This window comes from Miscanthus floridulus, chromosome 2 (genome assembly GCF_019320115.1).
Source record: "Miscanthus floridulus cultivar M001 chromosome 2, ASM1932011v1, whole genome shotgun sequence".
In the NCBI taxonomy this organism is placed as follows: domain Eukaryota; kingdom Viridiplantae; phylum Streptophyta; class Magnoliopsida; order Poales; family Poaceae; genus Miscanthus; species Miscanthus floridulus.
Genome location: NC_089581.1, coordinates 28,215,082 through 28,235,868, shown reverse-complemented (window position 1 = coordinate 28,235,868; position 20,787 = coordinate 28,215,082). Strand labels below are relative to the sequence as shown.

At 43.3% G+C, this 20,787-nt stretch overlaps 1 protein-coding gene across 2 annotated transcripts; it reads left to right on the top strand.

The window, feature by feature from the left end:
• Positions 1–6,684: 6,684 nt before the first annotated feature.
• LOC136520545 (protein NETWORKED 1A-like) lies at positions 6,685–14,916 on the top strand. 2 transcript variants are annotated; one of them, XM_066514104.1, is made up of 6 exons: positions 6,685–7,266; positions 8,507–8,738; positions 9,779–10,126; positions 10,204–11,525; positions 11,653–13,425; positions 13,658–14,916. In XM_066514104.1, exons 2-6 carry the CDS (start codon positions 8,636–8,638, stop codon positions 14,705–14,707), a joined length of 4,596 nt encoding a protein of 1,531 aa, XP_066370201.1. In that variant the 5' UTR covers positions 6,685–7,266; positions 8,507–8,635; the 3' UTR covers positions 14,708–14,916. The 2 variants fall into 2 exon arrangements, with proteins under 2 accessions (XP_066370201.1, XP_066370207.1); XM_066514110.1 differs by lacking the exon at positions 6,685–7,266 and adding an exon at positions 7,814–7,935.
• Positions 14,917–20,787: the final 5,871 nt, after the last annotated feature.

Here is a 20,787-nt window from a genome sequence, read left to right as displayed (position 1 = left end):
GGGAGATGATAGAAAATCCACGTCTAGATATGTATTCACTCTCGCAGGGGGAGCTATTTCATGGAAAAGCTCAAAGCAAACCATCACTACATCGTCCACAATGTATGCCGAGTTTGTAGCGTGTTATGAGACAACGGGGCAGGTGAACTGGTTAAAAAAGTTCATACCCGTTTTGAAGGTGGTTGACGACATCTATAGACCACTTAAGTTATACTGCGATAATAATCCGGCAGTACAGTATGCTCACAATAATAAGTCAAGTGGTGCTGCCAAACACATTGACATAAAGTATTATGTTGTGAAAGATAAAGTCCGGGATCATGTCATAAGTCTTGAGCATATAAGTACCGAAAAGATGCTCGCGGATCCACTTACAAAAGGCTTACCATCCAACGTGTTCAGAGAACATGTAGCCGGCATGGGTTTAAGGAAAAGCATATAATTCCTGGACAAAAGAAAGCACAAAGTTAAGTATCTATTTTAGAACAAATTAGTGTGTTGTAGCTATTAAATCTATCGGCAATTGACCGTGACAATGAAACATGCTCTATGCGTTAATCTGTAATGGAATAAACAAAAGTAAATGATATGAAATTAAAAGATGGTATGAGATCAAGGGGAAGATTGTTAGATTGATCTCTAATCCTAAACTGGGCTCAACGGCTCAGTTGGGCCTTTGATCAGCGTCCTGATCGGGGGCGCCTAGCCCACTATGGCTAGAGGGCCTCTGTCACACTACGCAATAAATAGAGGTGGGGGCCGACGACTCTAACTACGAGGTTCGCCTGAACTGAGCTCCCCACCGACAAACCCTAATCCGATCAGAGAGGGGCGCAACCAGTGACGGGAAGCCACCAGCTGCGTCGCCACCGGTCTTCACCGCCGGTGGCCATCGCGCATCACCGTCACTATCTTCACCGACCGTCGCTGCCCTCGCGCAGACACCGACACAACGTCAATGGCCGACGCCTCTGAATCGAAAGCCTACGATGGTCGGCAACCTAGTATTACTCCTCCATCTAATCTCTGTCTAGTTTATGTACTAGAACATGCTATTTATTTACAAGATGTACCCGACTAGATCTATAACCATGTGATAACAACATATTAACATCCACGTTTCCATATCATTGGCAGCATCACCAATTTAACGAATGTTTGTTCTTCCGAGCATTATTATATTATATTATATTATATATTATTGACGTACTCTCCGCCGGGTCCTGAAACCTAGCGATGGCTAGTACTGCTAGCCTAGTAGTAGCCTGCTAGGCCGGGCTATATATGCTCAGTACTATATGTTTGTTTAGAGCACATGGAGTTAATTAATTATATGATCCACCAACTTTTAATCTACGGATCTGTGAGGCAAAGTACAAGTACTCGATCTCCTATTGTAGCTGACCTACGCACCAGTGAAGAAGTGACATTTGTCAATGAATACAGGTGGCTATCCTCCTATAGGATCCGTGCAAAAAAGTTCTGTTACACCGGAAAAAAAGGATTAGCAATTTAAATGAAAACACATGCTATTAGATTATTTGTCTTGGCGAATGACTACACAAAACAAGATTTGGCTATTTGGGAGCACATAATATGGATGGTGAGGTGAGACGTGTCATAAGCCTAGATGATCAGCAGTTGACAGCCGTTGGATGATGACGATGACGGCGCTCCATCTCAAGCTCGCATGCCAACTGCCTGCCAGAGCGCGTGTGGGAGTCGAGACTTGAGAGTGTGCATACCCGCAACTAGCCAAAAGGCGCCGTCCACCTCTCGAATTGGCCGAGAAGCCAAGCCAAAGCTACTACTTAGCAATAGTAGCCAAACAAAACGAAGTATTGTGTGTGTGTGCTCCTCTTGCTTGCATTGCACTGAAAACATGCATGAATTTGCCATACACATATATATAGCCAAGCCAAAGCTAAGTAGCCAAACGCAAACGAAGTAGCTTGTGCTAATCCAGTCCAGCTGCATCTAAAAACATGGCATGCATACGCATTAGTAAAAGAGAAAACGGTTGACCGGTCAGGAGCACCAAAAGGTTTTGACAGCTCCTCCTCCTCCTCCTCGGTATGAGAAGTGAAGAATGGTCATGGTGCTCCAGCTCCCAAGCAAAGCAATCTCCTCTGCTACATATGTTGTCAGGTGTGTGGCCTTTCGTTGTGGATAAAACAATTCAACACATATTGATGAAGCCATGAAGGTGTAAAGTTCTCTCCCTCTCCTCCATACAGTCGAGCTATCATCTAGGATACGAGTACTCTTCAACTCAAATTCAGATGGTACTCCTTTAGCTTTTGAATATATGATATTTACGGCAATCTAATTAGCTACTAGCCTTATAAATTATAGTATTCAAAGAAGTAGAGAGAGTAACATTCTTCTTGACACAAACACATCTGTTTTGATTCCTTTGTGCAGATTTCATCATTATGTGCAGCAGATTTGCAGAGAACCTGATGCGTGCTTTGATCGCAGAACACCAAATTGTCGGCAGCTTCTTTCCTCTCCACTCCAAAAAGCATATTCTCTTTTTGTTTCCTTTAGCAACAAAAAGCGACGGCTCTAATCAACTCATCTATCTTATCTTTTGATGACCCACCATAAGCATCCCATTTGTGCTGCTATATTTTCAACAGAGAGAGAGAGAGAGAGATTCAGTGCTGTCTGCAGCGTGTGCCTTGTATTACACTTGCCTGCTAGACTGTCGGTGATCGGCACAATTAATTACTATAAAGACAGTGGCGTTATTGTGAGACAAAGTTGATTAGTATTTAGTTTAGCCATCTAATTAGGTTAGTGTCTGATGAGCAAGCTGAAAACCAATGATGCAAGTCATGTTCTTTTATGTTTTTTTTTTTGTGATTTTGGAGGAAACACAAGTGTGTTTGTATTTGATGGAAAAGTAACGGTTTTGTGAGTTAAACTACTACTAGTGGTGTGATTGGTGAATGCTTGAATGGTGATGCCCCAACTAATGCTCTCGATCTCAAGAAGAAGACACGTCAAGGCCACCTCCGCCCCTCTCTTAGTACTGCAGCTAGTAATACTAGTATTTTGTGAAGAAATGGTGACGGACGGCTCGAGATTATTCGCTCGCCAATCCATCAAGGTCATTACCATGTAATTAGTAGCATGTCCTCTCCTCCTATATAAGGCGCCAGCGATTTGGACACGCAACAAACTTTCGTGGTCCAAAATGCTGTCACGCTGCCGGTCCCCAGCTCTAATACAGAGCGTACGGACGGATACACAAACCAGAGAGTTTATATTGGTTCAAAGAAATAGACGTACATTTGAATAGCTTGCGAGTGTTTTCTTTCTTTCTAGGACTAGCGTTCTTGTTGCCATGTCGCAGTAACAGAGACGCTTGGAGGGTCCTGGAAAAAGCCTGACGAAAGCCAAAAGCCATCTTTTTACATAAACAAACCCATACATTCAGCAAACCAGTGAGGAGGTAAAAAGGGGTCGACTGCTACGGAGTAAAAAAGCTGTGGTTGTTGCTCTGGATTACAGGCAAAGCAACCCAGATAAATACACAAAGTTTTTCTAGCTCGGTGCTGGATGGATGGACAATTGGGCATGGAGACCTGCCCTTGAAACAGGTAGCTAGCTGCATTTGGTTCTTGAGACAGGACGTGTAAGGAACAATCATCATATGGCGATTGTCACTTCAGGTCATGTGCTCCTAGCGAAAGCACGCGGCAAGTGATTTCCAGCTAGTACGGGCGAGATTGTCATCGCGCGTACGGACTATCGATTGTACAGCACAGAGAATCAGCCTGTTCGCTTGTTGGTTTCAGTCAGTCCAAACCAACCAGCCAACAATATTTTTTTCTCACAAAAAACCAGCACTAGCCAGTCCAAACCAGCACCAGCACCAACCAGCGAACAGGGTGAATTGTGCAAGTCAACTGTGCAATGACTGTCTAGCTACAGTTGTGCCGTTATTTTGGAGTACGGCGCCCAATTGGAACCACAGGACGGACTTTCACACCGATCTTCAATGACTCAAAGTTCAAAATCTTCTCCTATAATGAAATGTTTTGCTAAAGAGGAAATGAAAGGCCTCATTGGAAAAAACACAAACATAGAAAACCAAGTCTACAGAAGAATACACCAGTAATCCAATAATATTCAACAACATCAAATTGCTTCCCTCCACCTTCATGCTAGTGCTTCGCGGTTTTTCTGATGTGGGTCCACCTGTTGACCAATTGGTGCATAACAGTTTCATATCACTTTCGATCATTTGTAATAAATTTCAGCCGATTTCGCTAAAATTCTAAGGTGTCAACGCGAGCTTTTAGCTTTAGCTCTGATTTTTGCTATAGGGCCCACATGTTGATCTTGCCGCAAAAATTGGCACATGGTATGTCGTTTCATATCACTTTGAATCATTTTCAACAAATTTTAGTCAATTACGCTAAAATTTAAAGATGTGAATGCGAGCTTTTAGTTTCAAAAGGGGGTGGCTTTTTGACGAGGAAGTGGAACCCATGTGTTGATCTTGCCACGTTAATTGGCATTTGAATTGAGTGTTTTGCAAGCAATACTGACAAAAACGCCGATTGAGTTTGGGACTAAAATCTATGTCCAATAGCGTCCCATGGGCAGATTTGGGCTAGCATCAGGCTTAAGCGAGCCCATATGCTATTTTTATAGGAAAATAAAAAAAATTGGGCTAAAATCGGCTCATGTCGATTTTTCCTCGACAAAGACATCTCTGTCCAATAAGGTTCATGAGCCAGCCGGTCAGCTTCGCTTAGGTTTACTTCGGCGGCATGTCATCAACGCTAGAATGTGCAGAAGGCGCCATGGATCCCTCCACCAGTGGGCTTCATGAAAATAAATGTCGATGCTGCCATATCAAAGAACTCGAGCAAGGCATTAGCTTAGACAGTGGCAAGGGACTCCTCGGGAAGGTTTGTTGGGGCTTCGGTTGTGGTGACTGAAGGCACTTCTGATCGTGAAATCATGGAGGCAATGGTGTGTAGAGAAAGCATAGCACTGGCATCGGATTTGATACTATAAAAATTCAGGGTGGCTTGTGATAATATCACAGTTGTTAGAAATATCCAAGGCACAGGCTTTGGGCCTTATGGCCATGTAGTTCAAGAGATCAAGGCACGAGGAGAAAGTTTCACTTCAGTTGAGTTTGTCCATGAAGGTCGGGTATCTAACGGGGATGCTCATAGGCTAGCGAGAGGCTCCCTGTATGAGGCAGTAGGTAGGTACCGGAGGGCGTGTGTACCTCTTATTCTCAGACCAGTTAATAAAGTTTGAGATTCTCAAGAAAAAAATTGGCATAAATTAGTTTCATGTCACGTTAAATCATATCAGATAAATTTAGTCAATTTATTTTAACGTGTGAACACAAGAGTTTTTAGTTACATGGTCCGGCTTTAATGTGGGATCCACGTGTTGCTCTGGCAGTGCTAATTGGCACGAGGTAGCTCAGTGGTGTATTGAATCATCTCCAACAAGTTTTATTCAATTTTGTATAACATTTAAAGGTGCGAACATGATGATTTTTAAACCCATGGTCCGACTTTTGATTTTAAACAAACCCACGGTCCAACAAATTTATGTAAGATTACACACATACGTTTTATGCAAAGTCATGGGTTCTACTAATGGATGGATTGGATTAGGGTAAATTGGATTGAAATACTAAAATTGTGGAGTGGGATGGGTTAGGAAATATGAGAGTTATACTTTGAGGGCCTCCCCAACGCTCCACCATGGTCCATGGCTAGGAGTCTCAGCCTCCACATAAGCAAGCAATGTCCAAGTCAGATAGATTGGTGGTCTCATAAGGCCCCGTTCGCTGGTCTGAAACTTGGCTAAAACTGGCTGAAAAACACTGTTCCGGCTGAATTGTTGTGAGAGAAAAATACTGTTTCGGCTGAAAAAAAAGCCGAACAAACCATTTTTAAGTCAAGCGAACGGGGCCTTTGTCATAGCAGATTGCTGCAGATTGCTGAGGAGTCAGATGCCTCATCTGACAAAAAGTTAAAGCTCCTATTGTTTTGCGCGGTTGAGAAAACATCCCTTCACCCCATGTAACAGAAGTCTAATAAAGTTGAGCTATGGAGAGGAAAGCAGGAAGAGGCAAAAAGTCAAATAAACTTTTCTTACGTCACCAATAGCCTGTGTTACGAGATTATTAACCCTGTTGTTCTCTTGTCTAGGTAGACACTGGACAGTAGTTCTGAGTTGACGCCAACAATCTTGTTAGCTTGCGTTGGTCGTGGCTTGATATAGGGTGAGTTGGTAAGGCGTGGAATTTAGCCTGTTCGTTTAAGCTGATTTAACTTATAAGCCATGATTAAAAATACTATCAGTTGATTTAGTACGAGAGAAAAATAATATTTATTAGTTGATAAATCATGATTTATAAATCACATACGAGCAAGTGAACATGCTGTAACCCATTAGCCATGAACGTGGGATTTGATGGTACCTGCGTTTCAAACGTCTCTTTTTTTTCCCTGCAACGTTCCCGTGTTTTCGTTGCACCACTACCGCTGCACGGCCAGTAGGTCGCCTACACTACAAGTACTACTTGGTGCCTGTACCTCTGCCCCGCTAAATCAGCGAACAGTGATCTTCATTAACATATACGCACCTCCCTCTCCCTCATGAATCAGGGCTAAAGAGCCGGCCAAAAAGAGCTAATCATTCTCGCGTCTCGCCCGCCCATCATCACTTCATCAGTCGCTCGCTTCCATTCCATTCCCTCCCTGGGCTGGTCCCGCCAGGCAGCGTCAGTACACACGTACTACGCTCACGGGAGAGGGAGAACGGAGGAAATCATCGCCCGCCGCCCGTCGCCGTCGGCCCCCAACCCCCACGCACAGACAAGACGAGCTGCTGGGGCACACACCCCACCGCCGCGGCGCGCCAGCCAAATCCAGCCAAGAACTCACCAAAAGCAAAATCCTTTACCCTTTTGTGTGTTCCCACCCCGCCCCCCGGCCCCAAGAACTCTGTCCCGGTATAATACGAGTGCGCGTGCGAACAAGCCGACGATTCAATCGCCGTCGCCACCTCCCGCTCGCCCGGCCCGGCCTCCGATCCAATCCGAGACCCGTTGCCGCCGCTGCCGCTGGCACTAGTAGCTGCCGCATTTGCTCCGGGGGAGGGTCTGGCCTGAGATGGCGCCGTAGCGGTGGGACGGGGAGCAGCTGGATCTCTCCTGGGTTGCAGCTGCCGCCGCCGCCGCTCTCCCTGCAAACTCTCACCTTGCTCGTGTTCGTGGTATGTGTGTACGAGCCTTTTCTTTGATTTCGTTTACCACACCTTTTCTTCTCTCCGTGCTCATGATTTTTCATGCGGCTGCAAGATTGCCTTTTTGCAGTCCTTTTTGTTAGTACCTTGTATCTCGCATCATCAGTTTCAGCACCCGTATTTTACTTCAAAGATTGTGCTTGCTGCATCTGTCGATGGCCTCTCTTTGCTCCAAAGGTTCTAGGATCATAGTTCCTTTCTGCATAGAGTTCCTGCTTCTTGGCCTCATCGCAATTTGTTGCTCTTATTCAGTATCTGAAAAAAAAAATAGACAACACAAGTTGCTCTTCATTATCTGAAGAAAAATAAAAATCAGAATTGATCGGCCGATGAACGAAGTAACCACCAATCAATGTGGCTTCTTTCTCGAGGTTTGGAATTCCACCTGCATTTCGTGGAGGCATCTGGGAGCTGGGATGTGGTTGGGGGTATCTTTTATGTGGGTTGTTGGGTTTTCTTGTCGCTGCCCACCCTTTATGCCCTGTCCATTTCCTTTCCTTTATTATTGCTGCCCGATGCTCCGTTTCCTAGTTCTTCAAGCAACATCCCACCTGTTCATGATTTCCTAGTTCAGCGGCGATTTCCGAGCAATTGGTGAAGGACCTTGAGCATTTTCTGATTTCCTCAACTTTTGGAGTAGTCAGTAGTCCACTTACAGTATCGTTTTGGTTTGCTTCTCTTGCACTGTTCTAATACATTCCTGCTTTTTTTTTTTTTTTTTTTTTTTGCATCCCCCTGTCCCCTCAATCTCTCTTGATTGATCAAGCCACTGGTCATTCTTCAGATGATTGCTCTGAATTTTTGTGCTCCAACTCTGCAATCGAAACAGTCGCAAACTGTGGTACACATTTTCGATGTTGCGATGCTTAGTTTTGCTGCTCCCAATCATGGTTGCTAGCTTTTACCATGTTCACAAGGGAGGCAAAAACCAAACTCATGTTCTTCTGTTGGAACCAAACTGGGGTTTATGGCTTCAGAAGTTGATTCATCTTGTGTAAAGTCTGGATGCTACTTCTGTGTATTGTGGTATCTTGGTCGCTTACTGCTTAATAACAAATGCCAAAGTGGAATACTGATCTTTAGCAATAGATTATTGCGCACGAGTGAACCTGAAAATAGGACAGAGATTGATACTTTGTGTACTGTTTATTTTGTTATTCGTCTCTTCATGCTAACAATACTAAATTTTCCTGCTTGATGCTCATTGTAGGTAATTGACTGCTGTTAGATTGTGATCTCTTCTTGCTGCTTTCGTCCTTCACTGCTGGTGGAATTACAGAAGATCAGACCGTTCTTCATCAAAAGTTAAGAACATCACTTCTCTTTGGCTTCTGGTACAATGGCAGCAACGTCGCCAAACAATATAAGGCGCAAGTACTCATGGTGGTGGGACAGTCATATCTGCCCAAAGAACTCGAAATGGTTGCAAGAAAATCTTTCAGGTAAATTATTTCAAAGTATTTTGGGAATTTTCTTATATGTCAGGCGCATTTAGTTTCTAGGAACTGAGCAGGCCTCTCTAGTGTTCACTTAGAATTGCAATAAATTTTGAATCGAGAATGGAACAGGCAAAAGGTTTCAAGTCAAATTCCACAATAATCTCCATGGCTGTTTAGTCTACAGAAATGCAGATTTTAAATTTCTGGGATAATTCACAAAATTCTAAGCGATCTTAATTCTCTAGATTGGTGGTTATTCGTGATCCAACATTCTCATTTCTAATTTAGATTTTTGAAATCAAGATATTTAGTCTTTTAATACACATTTTGAAGCATATAAAAATTAATTTTGCATTCAGAGCATTTAAATCTATGACAGTTGTTCACAGTTTATGTGGCGCTTGCTAAAAACAGTAGGCAGTCTCAATGACTTTTTGCTTATTGCCAGTCTGGCATCACTTTATGGTTCCAAGTATAAGTTTGGGAAGTATTTTTTCATTTTTTTAATGACAAATACAGTTTTAGGAGCTCCTACTTAATATGATCTGCAAATGGCTTTGCACTGATGAAGTACCAGTAAAAAAGTCATAAAAATATTGACAAAGCACATGGGCATCTTTAATTATGGCATATGACCTACAATTTAGGAATTCAGTCTTCTCCTTGAGGTGGGTACTGCAATGAATGACCATATTCTAGTCCGATATCAATCACTTAATTCATATCAGCCTAGCAGCCAAGCACTGTGATAGACAATATCAACTTCAGATGCAGAGCAGTGCACCTCATTCATGTACAACTGTTACCACTATGTTAGAAAATTCAACGAGATTTAGGCTAGAAGAGCTACTTCTCTAGGTTGTAGTACTTAGTCCCATATGATGCCTGCCTGTCTTAGGCATAAAACGAGAGCACAGTTTTAAACAGATTTATCTGCGGAATTGATCAGTCATGATAGTTCGAGCTTGTCTGCTTATAGCATGGTTCATTTATTTTTACTTTTTATAAAGAGCTTGTCTTTTCCTGAATGTTGATAAATGCAGATATGGATAGTAAAATTAAGCTGATGATCAAGATCATTGAAGAAGATGCTGAATCATTTGCAAAAAGAGCTGAAATGTACTACCGAAGGCGGCCTGAGCTGATGGCCTTACTTGAGGAGCTGTACCGTGCATACCGAGCTTTAGCAGAAAGACATGACCATGCAGCAGGAGAACTCCGACAAGCACATCGAAAGATAGCAGAAGCATTTCCTGATCAGGTTTTAATGGACTTGGATGATGACCTTCCAGCAGAAACTTCTTCCATTGGAACTGACATGGACAATCCAGACATGGCTCCATATTTCCTCTCTTTCATCAATGCTAGTGATTTGAAAAGGCATGCTAAAGGTAAACCTACAAAGATTTGCTGTCGTGAATGTAAGATAAAAAATACAATCCATGTCATACAAAATGTGCTCTTGCAGACGACCAAGATTACGAGAGGCTGCATAAAGAACTAGCAAGCTTATCACAGGAAAACCAAGACCTCAAGGACAGGATCTCGTCCATGCTAGAGCAGGGCAACAAGGCTGAGTGTGAGATCCTTCGTCTCAAGGAGTCCCTTGCTCAACACAAAGCAGAGAAGGAGGCTGCAGTTTCACTATGCCAGCAATCATCTGCTAGATTACAAAACCTGAAGTCTGAAATTATGCATACCCAGGAGAAATTCAACAGGCTGAAAGAGGAGTTGCAAACTGAACCGCAACCCTTGAGGAAAGAAGATGAACATTTATTTTTACTTGAAAGAGCTAATCAGGACTTGCACTTGGAGCTAGATAATCTGAAACTTATGTTGAAACAAAAGCATGATGAACTAAATGAAAAGCAAGCCGAGTTGGAAAAGCTTCATATCTCTACAGAAGAAGAGCATCTCAAGCGTATGCAAGCAGAAATGGCGCAGCTTTCTTTGGAAAAACAATTATTACTGGCACAAGACAAACTGAGGTATTTGGCTCTTGAGAAGCAGGTTGAGGTACACAAGATAAAGGAGATCGAAACGAGCAAAGTTGTGCTTCAGAAAGAACTGGAGAAGATTCTTGAAGAGAACCACAAGTTGAATGATCAAAGTCACTCTTCTTCAGCAGTGATAATTCGTCTGCAGGATGAGATAATTTCCATGAAAAATGTGCAACGAAGACTGGAGGAAGAGATTTTTCAGCATGTGGAGGAAAAGAAGACACTTCAACATGAGCTTTCTCATCTTAAAGAGGATAGGAGTGACTTGGATAGGAAACACTCTACAATCAAGGAACAGATAGAATCTATGAACTTGAATGTAGAATCTCTACAAACACTTGCACAAGAGCTGAGGGATGGCAATGTTGAGCTGAAAGAGATTGTCAAGAACCATGAGAGCATTGAACTTGTGCATATTGATAATCTGAGAAAGTTGGAGAGGATGTCAGAGACGAATGCACATTTAGAAAAGTCTTTGTCAGCTGCAACAGCTGAGCTTGAGCAATTGAGGGAGAACAAGGTGGCATTAGAAGATTCATGCATGCACTTCAGATCCAAGATTAGCACTCATCAGTCTGAGCGAGCTGTGCTTGTTGCGCAGATTGAGGTAGTTTCTCAGACCATGGAGGAGCTACTGGAGAAGAATGTTTTCTTGGAGAATTCACTATCTGACGCTAATGCTGAACTTGAGAGTTTAAGGATGAAGTTGAAAGAACTGAAAGAATCTTCAGAGGCACTCCAAAATCAGAATTCTATGCTTCAATCTGAGAAGAGAACTCTTGTCCACCAGGTATGACTCAAAAATTACTATTTTCCTAACAGCAACAAAGCCTTTTAGTAGGCTAAAAAGATACTATTTTCCTGCTCTCATAACAAAGGTTTGGTCCACCTTCTCAGTAATTACATTCTTATTTTAGGTTGAGGGCATCACTGTAACTCTGCTGAATTTGGAAAGGCAATACAAAGAACTAGGAAGGCGACACTCAGATCTGCAGAAGGAGAAGGACTTGGTGCTTGATGAAGTGATCAAGATACAGGAACAGATAAGGCTTGAGAGGAAGGAGCATGAAGATTGTACAGAGTCAAGCAACACTAGATTTGATGCTCTACAGAAAAAGATTAGCCTACTGCTAGAAGAGGGTAGGAACAGAGAGGTGCAGCTTGGAGAGGAGGAGCTCAAGATTGTCAAAGCTCAGATAGAGATATTTGTCTTGCAGCAGTGTTTGAATGACATGGTGGAAGTAAATTCTGAAATTGCAGCACAACTGCAAAAGAATAAAGAAATATGCAAGGTCCAGGAGGGGAAAATGTACAGCTTATCACAGCATAATCAGAAACTAACTGAAGGGATTGATTCAGTAGTGAGAGTATTGCATCTGGATCAGAAGTATGAATCCTTAGACCAAATGAAGCTTGAAATCATTGTGCAGCTCATCTTAAATGAGATCAGCTGCCTGCTGAATAACATATCCGATGCCCAGGATGTGAAGCAGAATGAGCTTGTTGAGAAGTCACTTGTTGTTACACTTCTGGAGCATTTCGGGCAAGAGGTTGCTGACTTAAGGTCAGAGCGGAATGTCCTGAGGCAAGATCAGCAGATAAAGAATGAGGAACTGCTCCAGCTGCAGAGAGAAAAGGAGGAACTTATGAAGATAAGTGATGAATTCTTGGAAGAGGTGGAGGCTCGTAACCACAAAGTGGATGAGCTAAAGGCTGAGGCGAAGTTCTTAGTTGTAAGGCTCTCGGAACTGCAAGAGTCTAGGAGGTCATTGCAAAGCGAGATCACCAAGCTATTACAATCGAACTCTTTTCTATCAAATGAACTAAATGACTCCATTGAGGAACAGAAGATGTTTGAACATGATTTCAGCAATCTTGTTACTGAAGCTGTCAGCAAAGATATCCTTAGTGTGATTTTTAGAAGCCTTCACGAAGAGAGGACATTGCAGCTGAAGTCTTTGCATAATAACTTTGGCTGTTTGCAAACGGCCGGCAGTGAGCTTTATCAGGAGATCAAGATGATGAACAAGAGGCTTGGAGACATAGAAATCGAGAACAAGTACCTTGGCAAAGAACTAAGTAGAACTATGAGTGTTTATGGTGGATCTATTGTGCAAACTGCAACAGGAAAAGAAAATCCAGGGCGAAGAGATGCCAACCTTCTGAATTCTAGCAGGAAAACCCAAGATTGTCATGTAAATATTGAAGTGGAACAACAAGAGGAAGTTGGCAATGCTGATTTTCAGGAGTCAAATGAAATGCTACAGGATGAGGTGCGTAAGTTAAGGAGTGAAGTGGAAATGCTCAGGAGCAAGGAGAAGGCTGTTTTCAACATCAAATCTTGTGATGAAGAGATCATGAAATTGCTGGCTAACATGCAAATGGCTATCATGAATGCAGCTCTGTTCAAGGAAAAGGTCCTTGAGCTCATCATAACATGCGAGAGTTTTGAGATAAGTGCCATGGTACAGAAGGAGGTTCTGAAGGAAGAAATCATACAAAGAAATTCGTATGTAGATGAGCTAAAGGACAAACTAAATGCTGTTGAGATTGAGAACAGAAGACTGAAGGTCGACCTAAATGGTGATTTCACAATGTTAGGGTCATTGCAGTCTGAAGTCAGTGCCCTGGAGGAACAAACCTTGTCCCTTGCCAACGACCGCTTGCAAACAAATAAGCTCAGTATGGAGGTAAAATATTCCCCTTTTCATCTTTGATTCAAGTTTTAAGGGTTATACTGTTCCTGGTATAAATTTATAATGCTATCCTGTAACAAGTTTACACTTCTCTACTAGTGACTTGGCACAGTAAACTTTGCTATTTTTTTTACAGTAATCGTTTATTACAGGGCCTGACAGTGACAGTTCTAACTCTTAAATCTATGCATGAGAACTGAAATTTATACGCCTATTTGTCTTCTAGGAAAATGCATTATCTCCTCACCTTGTGAAGACCACAACACGATCGGGTGATGAAGAAAATGCGTTGAGGATGGTGAAGAGCATGGAGCTGCAGAAATTGCATGGAACAATCAAAGCCCTTCAGAAGGTGGTCACAGATACTGGTGTCCTCCTTGAACAAGAGAGGCTTGATTTCAATGCCAATTTGCAAGAAGCGAAGAAGCAAATTGAGATGCTAAAGCTCAAGGAGATCTTGGATGATGATATAATTGAAATGAATTACGAGCAAATGTTAAAAGACATACAGCTTGACCTCATTCAAACTTCTTCAGGCCAGAAAACTAGTCCATTTGGTCAGGAAAAGAAAAATGTAGCACAAGTAGATGACAAGATGGTAAACTCACGTGGCACTATTGGGCCGAGCCATGGACATGTGGCTGATGACTTAAGACCACCGCAAAGTGAGTCATTTGGGAGAGAGAACAATTTAATGGTTGTGAAAGAGCTCAGCATTGACAAGCAAGAGCTACCGAGGTCGCTCGCCACGGAGCCACACGAGGAGTGGAGAAACAAGGTCGTAGAAAGGTTGTCTTCTGATGCCCAAAGGCTTAGCACCCTCCAATCCAGCATCCAAGAACTTAAAACGAATGCCGAAACATCTGAAGAGCTAGAACTCGAGAGCGTCAGGTACCAAATAAGAGAAGCTGAGGGTACCATCATCCAGCTGATCGATACCAACAGTAAGCTGTCCAAGAAGGCTGAGGAGTTCACGTCTCCTGATGGTCTCGATGCGGAAAACAGCGACTTGAGGAGCAGACATCAGCGTAAGATCTTGGAGCGTGCAAGGAAGATGTCTGAGAAGATCGGGAGGCTGGAGGTGGAAATGCAGAAGGTCCAGCAGGCTCTGCTGAAATATGAGGAGGAGCAGAGCAGCAGAAAGACCTCGAAAGCCCTGCAGCGGCGGTCCAAAGTGCAGCTTGTAGAGTATCTCTATGGTCGACGGCGGGACAGTCGCAAGCAACAGCGAAACTCGCCTTGTGGTTGCATGAGAGCGAAAACCATCGACGACTAACCCGCCTTTCATGCCGCTTCTTTTTTTCTAAGGCGCAATGGAAGGCCAATCTTGTCAGCTTCAGAAATGTATCAACTCTTCTGTTTTATTCATGTTCAATGTAGATAAATGAGTGGGTGTATAAGGGTTGTAAATTGTAGCCATGTCCCTCTGTTATAAATGACCGCTGGGCTTGTAAAATTATTGCTGCTGCTGGTAGCTTCTGATCATGTTCCATAGGAGGTCTAAACTCTGAAGAGTATTTGTCTTTCCATAAATAGGAGAGGACATAGAACTGATTTGAATCTTGGGCGATATCATTTTGTGTGAATTTTTGTACAAGGATGGCAAAAAAGGAAACTAGTGTTTGCTAATTCTGCTGTCGCAAGGTTGTCTACTGTGGTTATATTCTGAACGTGGCGAACATCTTGTCGGTGAGCTGCAGTTGATCAATTGTCTGAAAAGTCGGGTCATTTGACATGGTCTTCCCACAAGTAAACCCACCACCTTCCATCTCCTGATGATGGACAGGGGCAGTCAGTCTTGCATCTCAATATTCTGAAACCCTCCATCCCGTGCCTCATAGCTCATAGCTTCAGATTGCTAGCGTGAGGTCCTCCAGGCATGAATATGTCAAGCCTAATCATGAGTTTAGTAGAATATATGACACCATCATCTGGAGGTTTAGCGCGTCCATATATGCCCTGTCCATGTCCCCCCTTTTTCAATGGTTCTGTCGTCAGTCCTTCTGTAGCCAACTGTAAGACAGACTTGTGTTTAAGTGTAAGCAATAGTACTTCACACAACCTTGTTTCAGTGATTTTTACTGGATCGTTGACGTGGTTCCAATTCTTCATGTTTTACCCTGTCAAGAGGAGAAGCGGAGAAGAGGTCAAAACAGACTCGTGTCTGGTGTTCTGGTCATTGCATATTGGGTTGGCGCACATGAGGAGGGACCTCAGATACTACTAATTAACTAGTCGGTGGAAACGGTTTTGGTAACCTAACTCACATTATTTGGACAAACCAGGCTGTGGTACGGTCCTGCAGTCGCCGTTTTCCTTGTATACCGTACCAGGCATGCCTTCATCTTCAGTTAACAATGACACAATTCTTCCTTTTTTAAAAGAAAGAAAAGGTAAACACTAGCTGCCTTTAGATATCGATCTGTCTCTCCCAGAGGGCTACATGTCATCTGCTTGACCAGAGACCAGACTTGTAACCCTGGTCAAACTCAAACGTGCCGGGCATGCCTGCGTGCATGCTTCCATGTCGTTGATCAGCTCGTTTGTTCTCGACTCCAAGAAACCCTCGTGCAGAAAGGATCAAGTTTCTTGACCCTTCGTTCCAAGACCACAAGTGTGTCAGAATAATATATGAAACGATCACGCGTTGAGCTTTCATGTCTGACACTGGAAGATGTCACCATGTACCAAACGGATGGATAGAAGAGAGCACAACAGGGCATTCTCCTATACAGTTTCTTTGCCTACAATTCAAAAAGCAGCGTGCATGAAAGCTCAGTCTCATCAACTTGTTGCGGTTCTTGAGTTGTAAGCTTCACCAAAACCAAGTGGAGTAGTTTTTTTTTTCTTCTTCTTCTTGTTGTTTTTAATATAGTTGAAGAAGAGATTATATAGGAGAAGGGAAATTCGTTTGAAAAATGCTGTCGGTCGAGGAAAGTTCCAAGAGGATGCCCGGGGTTAGTTAGTTAGTAAACAAGCTGTCGACGACAAGCGTAGAGGTTAATCTACCTTGGGTAATAATGTATATGTAAATATAGTTGGAGAGGAAAAAAAGGAGGAGCGGGTGTAAACATGGACCTAAAACCGCATTTCCTTTGATTTACAGTGCCAATATTAGATTCGGAGCTAGTGACGCGATCCCACCAGCTACCATTTCCCCTCTCACCTACCGGATTGGGGCTCAGAGCCTCAGAGAGCTAGAGTTGTGCCTGTCAAACGAGAGAGAGAGAGAGAGAGAGAGAGAGAGGGAGGGAGAGAGATGCAAGAACACGTTGGTTTCTTTAAGCACCAAAGATGTGCCAACAAGAGATAGGTAAAGGATCAGGTCAATTTTCCAGCAAGAAGATGCACTTCATCGATCGATCGACCAGCTAGCTAGCTTTCAGCATGTTTTCCTCTGACGTCTCCATGTGCGTTCCGGCCGCCTCTTTTTAAAGCACAGACATCATCCTAGCACACGTTAATCTTTGCTGTTGTGTTGTTTTGGGTGTGCTTGCTTTTTGCCAATGAATCCTCTCCGTCCGGCCGGTGTGTGTGAGATTCAAGCCGCCGGCGGGTCCAGATCAGAGAATCAGATCATACTGTAATTCTCACGGCGCCGATATTGGGATGAGATGGACGGCGAGGGCGTTGGTGGCGTCAGCGTCGTCGTCATCCAACATTTCCATCCCAATCTCGTCCTACAAGACAGGGATGGCGACGGGAGATGAACGCCGATATGACCTCTCACCCGATTCCCACCATCTGCTGCTACTCTGCCAAAAACCTATTGTCTAGTGGCAAATGCACTCGCCAAACTACATAGTGTGTCAATTCGTCTAAACAATATATACACTGTGGCTCATGTAAATAGTATTCCGTCCTTTCACAAAAGTGTGACGCTAATTGGGTTGCAATCAACAGATCAAAGCTTAAATGATCAATTGCTTAATCAATGCACAAGTGTCTAGAATTAGTATGGTAATCAAGGTTCACCAAAAGTTTGGTGATCATATGACTTGCTATAATTTGTAGTATATTGCAAAATCAATTCATTATCCAAGTTGTGTTTTGGTGGAATGTCCTAAAATGTGCAGTCATGCTCTCTAAGCTTCACCATTAATCAGCTAACCCCATCTATCATAAGTTCGTGAATCCAAATTTTTGGCTTTCCTTACATGTTGCAATTTGTAAGAAAAGAGCTCTCTCTCCATGTTTAGTTCAAGGGGTGTTCGGCTGATCTGTTTTTGGATTGTTTCAGCTTATTCTCTCTCACAAAACACTATTAAATTATCTAAAATCAGCCGCGCTACGGTGCTGAGTGTACCAGCCGAACACCCCGTCAAATTCTAACGCTTGTCATTATGCCAAAATTGCAAAAAGGAGACACCATGATCAGTGACGTCACCTGTAATGACACATTAGAGATCCGTCCTCTCTAAACGCATCTCTAATGAGTTGTCACCCATGGCACATCATCACGTATGCGTGTTGTCACACCCAATTTTAAGGATAAAATTGAATGCATAAAACTTATGTGTGTCCAAGGATCAGTCACACACATAAGTTGACAAATTACAAAAAGTATCATCACGGTGTATCTTACATCACGATTAATACCATCACATAGTCTTACACAACACAACGGAAAATAAAAAGTAGCTCTCTCGTGGTAGCTCCAACATAGAGACGGTCAACTGGTTGACCACAAGCCTAAAAGTCCTCTAGAAACTCCTCATATCCATCGACATCTGTTACCCATCCGGGATTTTTATCCAATATTGAAAGTAAACAAGCGTAAGTACTTCCCATACTTAACAAGATAACATGGGGTTATGAAAGCTCAAAAAGGGTGACTCTGGTTTACTGTGGTTAGCACTTTTAGTAAGTCAAGATTTTATCATCAACTATTATCAAGTTATGCTTAAGCTCCAATTAAACCCACATGATCAGATATCCGAAACAATTGAATCATATTATCTCCGTAGAACATCATAAATGAACAACAATAAGTAACCATTTATTCTGTGAGTTTTTCGGGCCGCTCGTGACCTTGAGCACGGCTGTTATAACAGTTTGTAACACTGCAGAGGTTGTGCACTTTCACCGTGAGTCGTGATTCCCATATGTCCGGGTTAATTACTCCCATAACACTGCCAAAGTGAGCGGATAGGGTACACTATGAAGCCATTTCATAGGGTTCTCTAACAAGTTAGGGCCACTAGGTTTCCTCGGCAAGCAGATGTAGGGACTCCCCTTTCCTATGGCACATCTCCATCGTGGCTATACACATAGGAACAAAGCTAGCCCTATACCCAACGTGGCAAGCCCCTTTTACGCCATAAAGGTAACCTCTAACAAGCTAGAAAAGGTCTTATTACTGAGCTAAAGTCAGAGCCATATGACCCTCATGGTTGCACTGTCAGTCCTAGCTTTTACCGACAGATAAGTCTTTATGGAGGGCCAAGAGCATCATGATCAAAAGTCATTTGCTCATTCACCCTATAATTCAGTTGTTTAAAAGCAAATTTTACCTTTTCGTTCTATAGAACCACTAGTCATTATGTTGATCATGTACAGTTACATTGAGCGCTAGCAAACTACCCATATGCATATAACCCGTAGGAGACAAGGAAACAGGATACTCAATCACTAGGATGTCCTTACGGGTATCAAAATTAGACACATGCAAATGAGAAATTAATAAATGGTGAATGGGACATCAAGGTAGATCCCATGCTATACTTGCCTTGCTCAACGAACTCGGGCTGCTCCAGCTGGTCGTCAAAGAACTCTTGGTCTCCAACGTTCTCCTCACCGTCTGAACTCGACCAACAAAGCAACACACAAGCATTCCAAAGGTATTCATGCAAAGCAAACAATTATGGGATTAGAACAGTACACCAAGGCATAAAAACAAGATAAAAAGGTTCTTAAAAAGAATCTACGTCTCTCTACGATCACATAGACGCGAAATTCACGAAAAACAGAGCTAAAACACAAAAGTTATGAATTAAACGGGGTTTCCTATAGCAATTTATTTAATTAAATCTAACCTCAAAATTTAAATGTTGCAAACATGTTTGATAGTGGTATTAACATGTAGAGAACTTAATTACGAACCTAACAAAATTTGAACGGGTCGATTCTGAGCTAAAACGACGATTTTATAAGCAAAACAATGCAATGACATTTCTGTAAATAGAATGAACTATTTTTGAATTTAAATAAATCAGAAAAATCAGGATTTTCATCTGGCCGAGGACTGCGGGTGTAAAAAGCATAAAGCCGAGGGGCTCTTAAGCAATTCTGCCACGCGAAGGGTATCGGTCATCTTGGGCCATTGGATCAAGGATGGACGGCTCAGATTAGGAGAAAGGGGGAGAGGGGAAAGCCGACGGCCGAAACAGTGCTCCTATAGGGCGGGGCACCATGGCCTGCGGTGAGGAGGTCGTCGGCGAGCGGGAAACAAGGCCTTTGGGCCATGGTTCAATGAACTGAGGGCACCAGGGGGGAGAGAGAGAGAGAGAGAGGAGGTGAAGGCGATCTCGCCTAAGCCGAAAACATGGCCGGAGGACACGGCCAACACGGTGGTGGCCATGGACGGTGGCGAGAGCTCGCTGGCGCACTCGAAAATGGCCATACTAGCCACCATTTGCCATGGGAAAAAGGTCAGGGAGAGAGAGAGAGGAGGTGAAGGCGAAACTCACCACAGTGAAAATCGGAGGCGGAGATGAAGGGAGGATGGCTGACCACGGTGCTGCGGTTGCGACTTCCGTGTGCTCGGGCGAATGCGAGAGTGGAGCGGGGGGAGGTAGCAGGGAGAGCGGTGATGGGCTTGATTCTTTTATAGAGGCCAGGGCGCGGGGAGGGCGCTCCCACGACACAATGTGGGTGCGGCATCGGCGGTTGCGTCCACGTGCGAAGTGGGAACGGAGGGAGAGGACGGCGCCAACATTTGGGCCTAGGGCATCAGTGGGGAGAGAAGGAGGGGAGGGTGCGGCGGCGACGGTTGCTCGCCCGAGTTGGGCCAGCCTAGGAAGAGAAAGGGGAGAAGGGAAGGTGGGCGAGCGGGCCGGCGGGGGGGGGGGGGGGGGAAATGGGCCAACAGGCCGAATGAGAGAAAGAGAGGGAGGGACAAAGAATTGGCTTTTCTTTTTTCCAAAACAATTTTCCAACTTCATTTTCAAATAGTTTTTGGAATCATTTTGAGTTTTGGATCAAAATCACTCAACCCAATAAAGAAAATGCTACAGCATGAGTACATCAACATGTATCTATCCTTAAGATTGATTTTAATTGCACAAAAATTATTATTTTTCCTATATTTGAATGCACACATAATTACATAAATAAATCAAATTTAACTATTTTAAA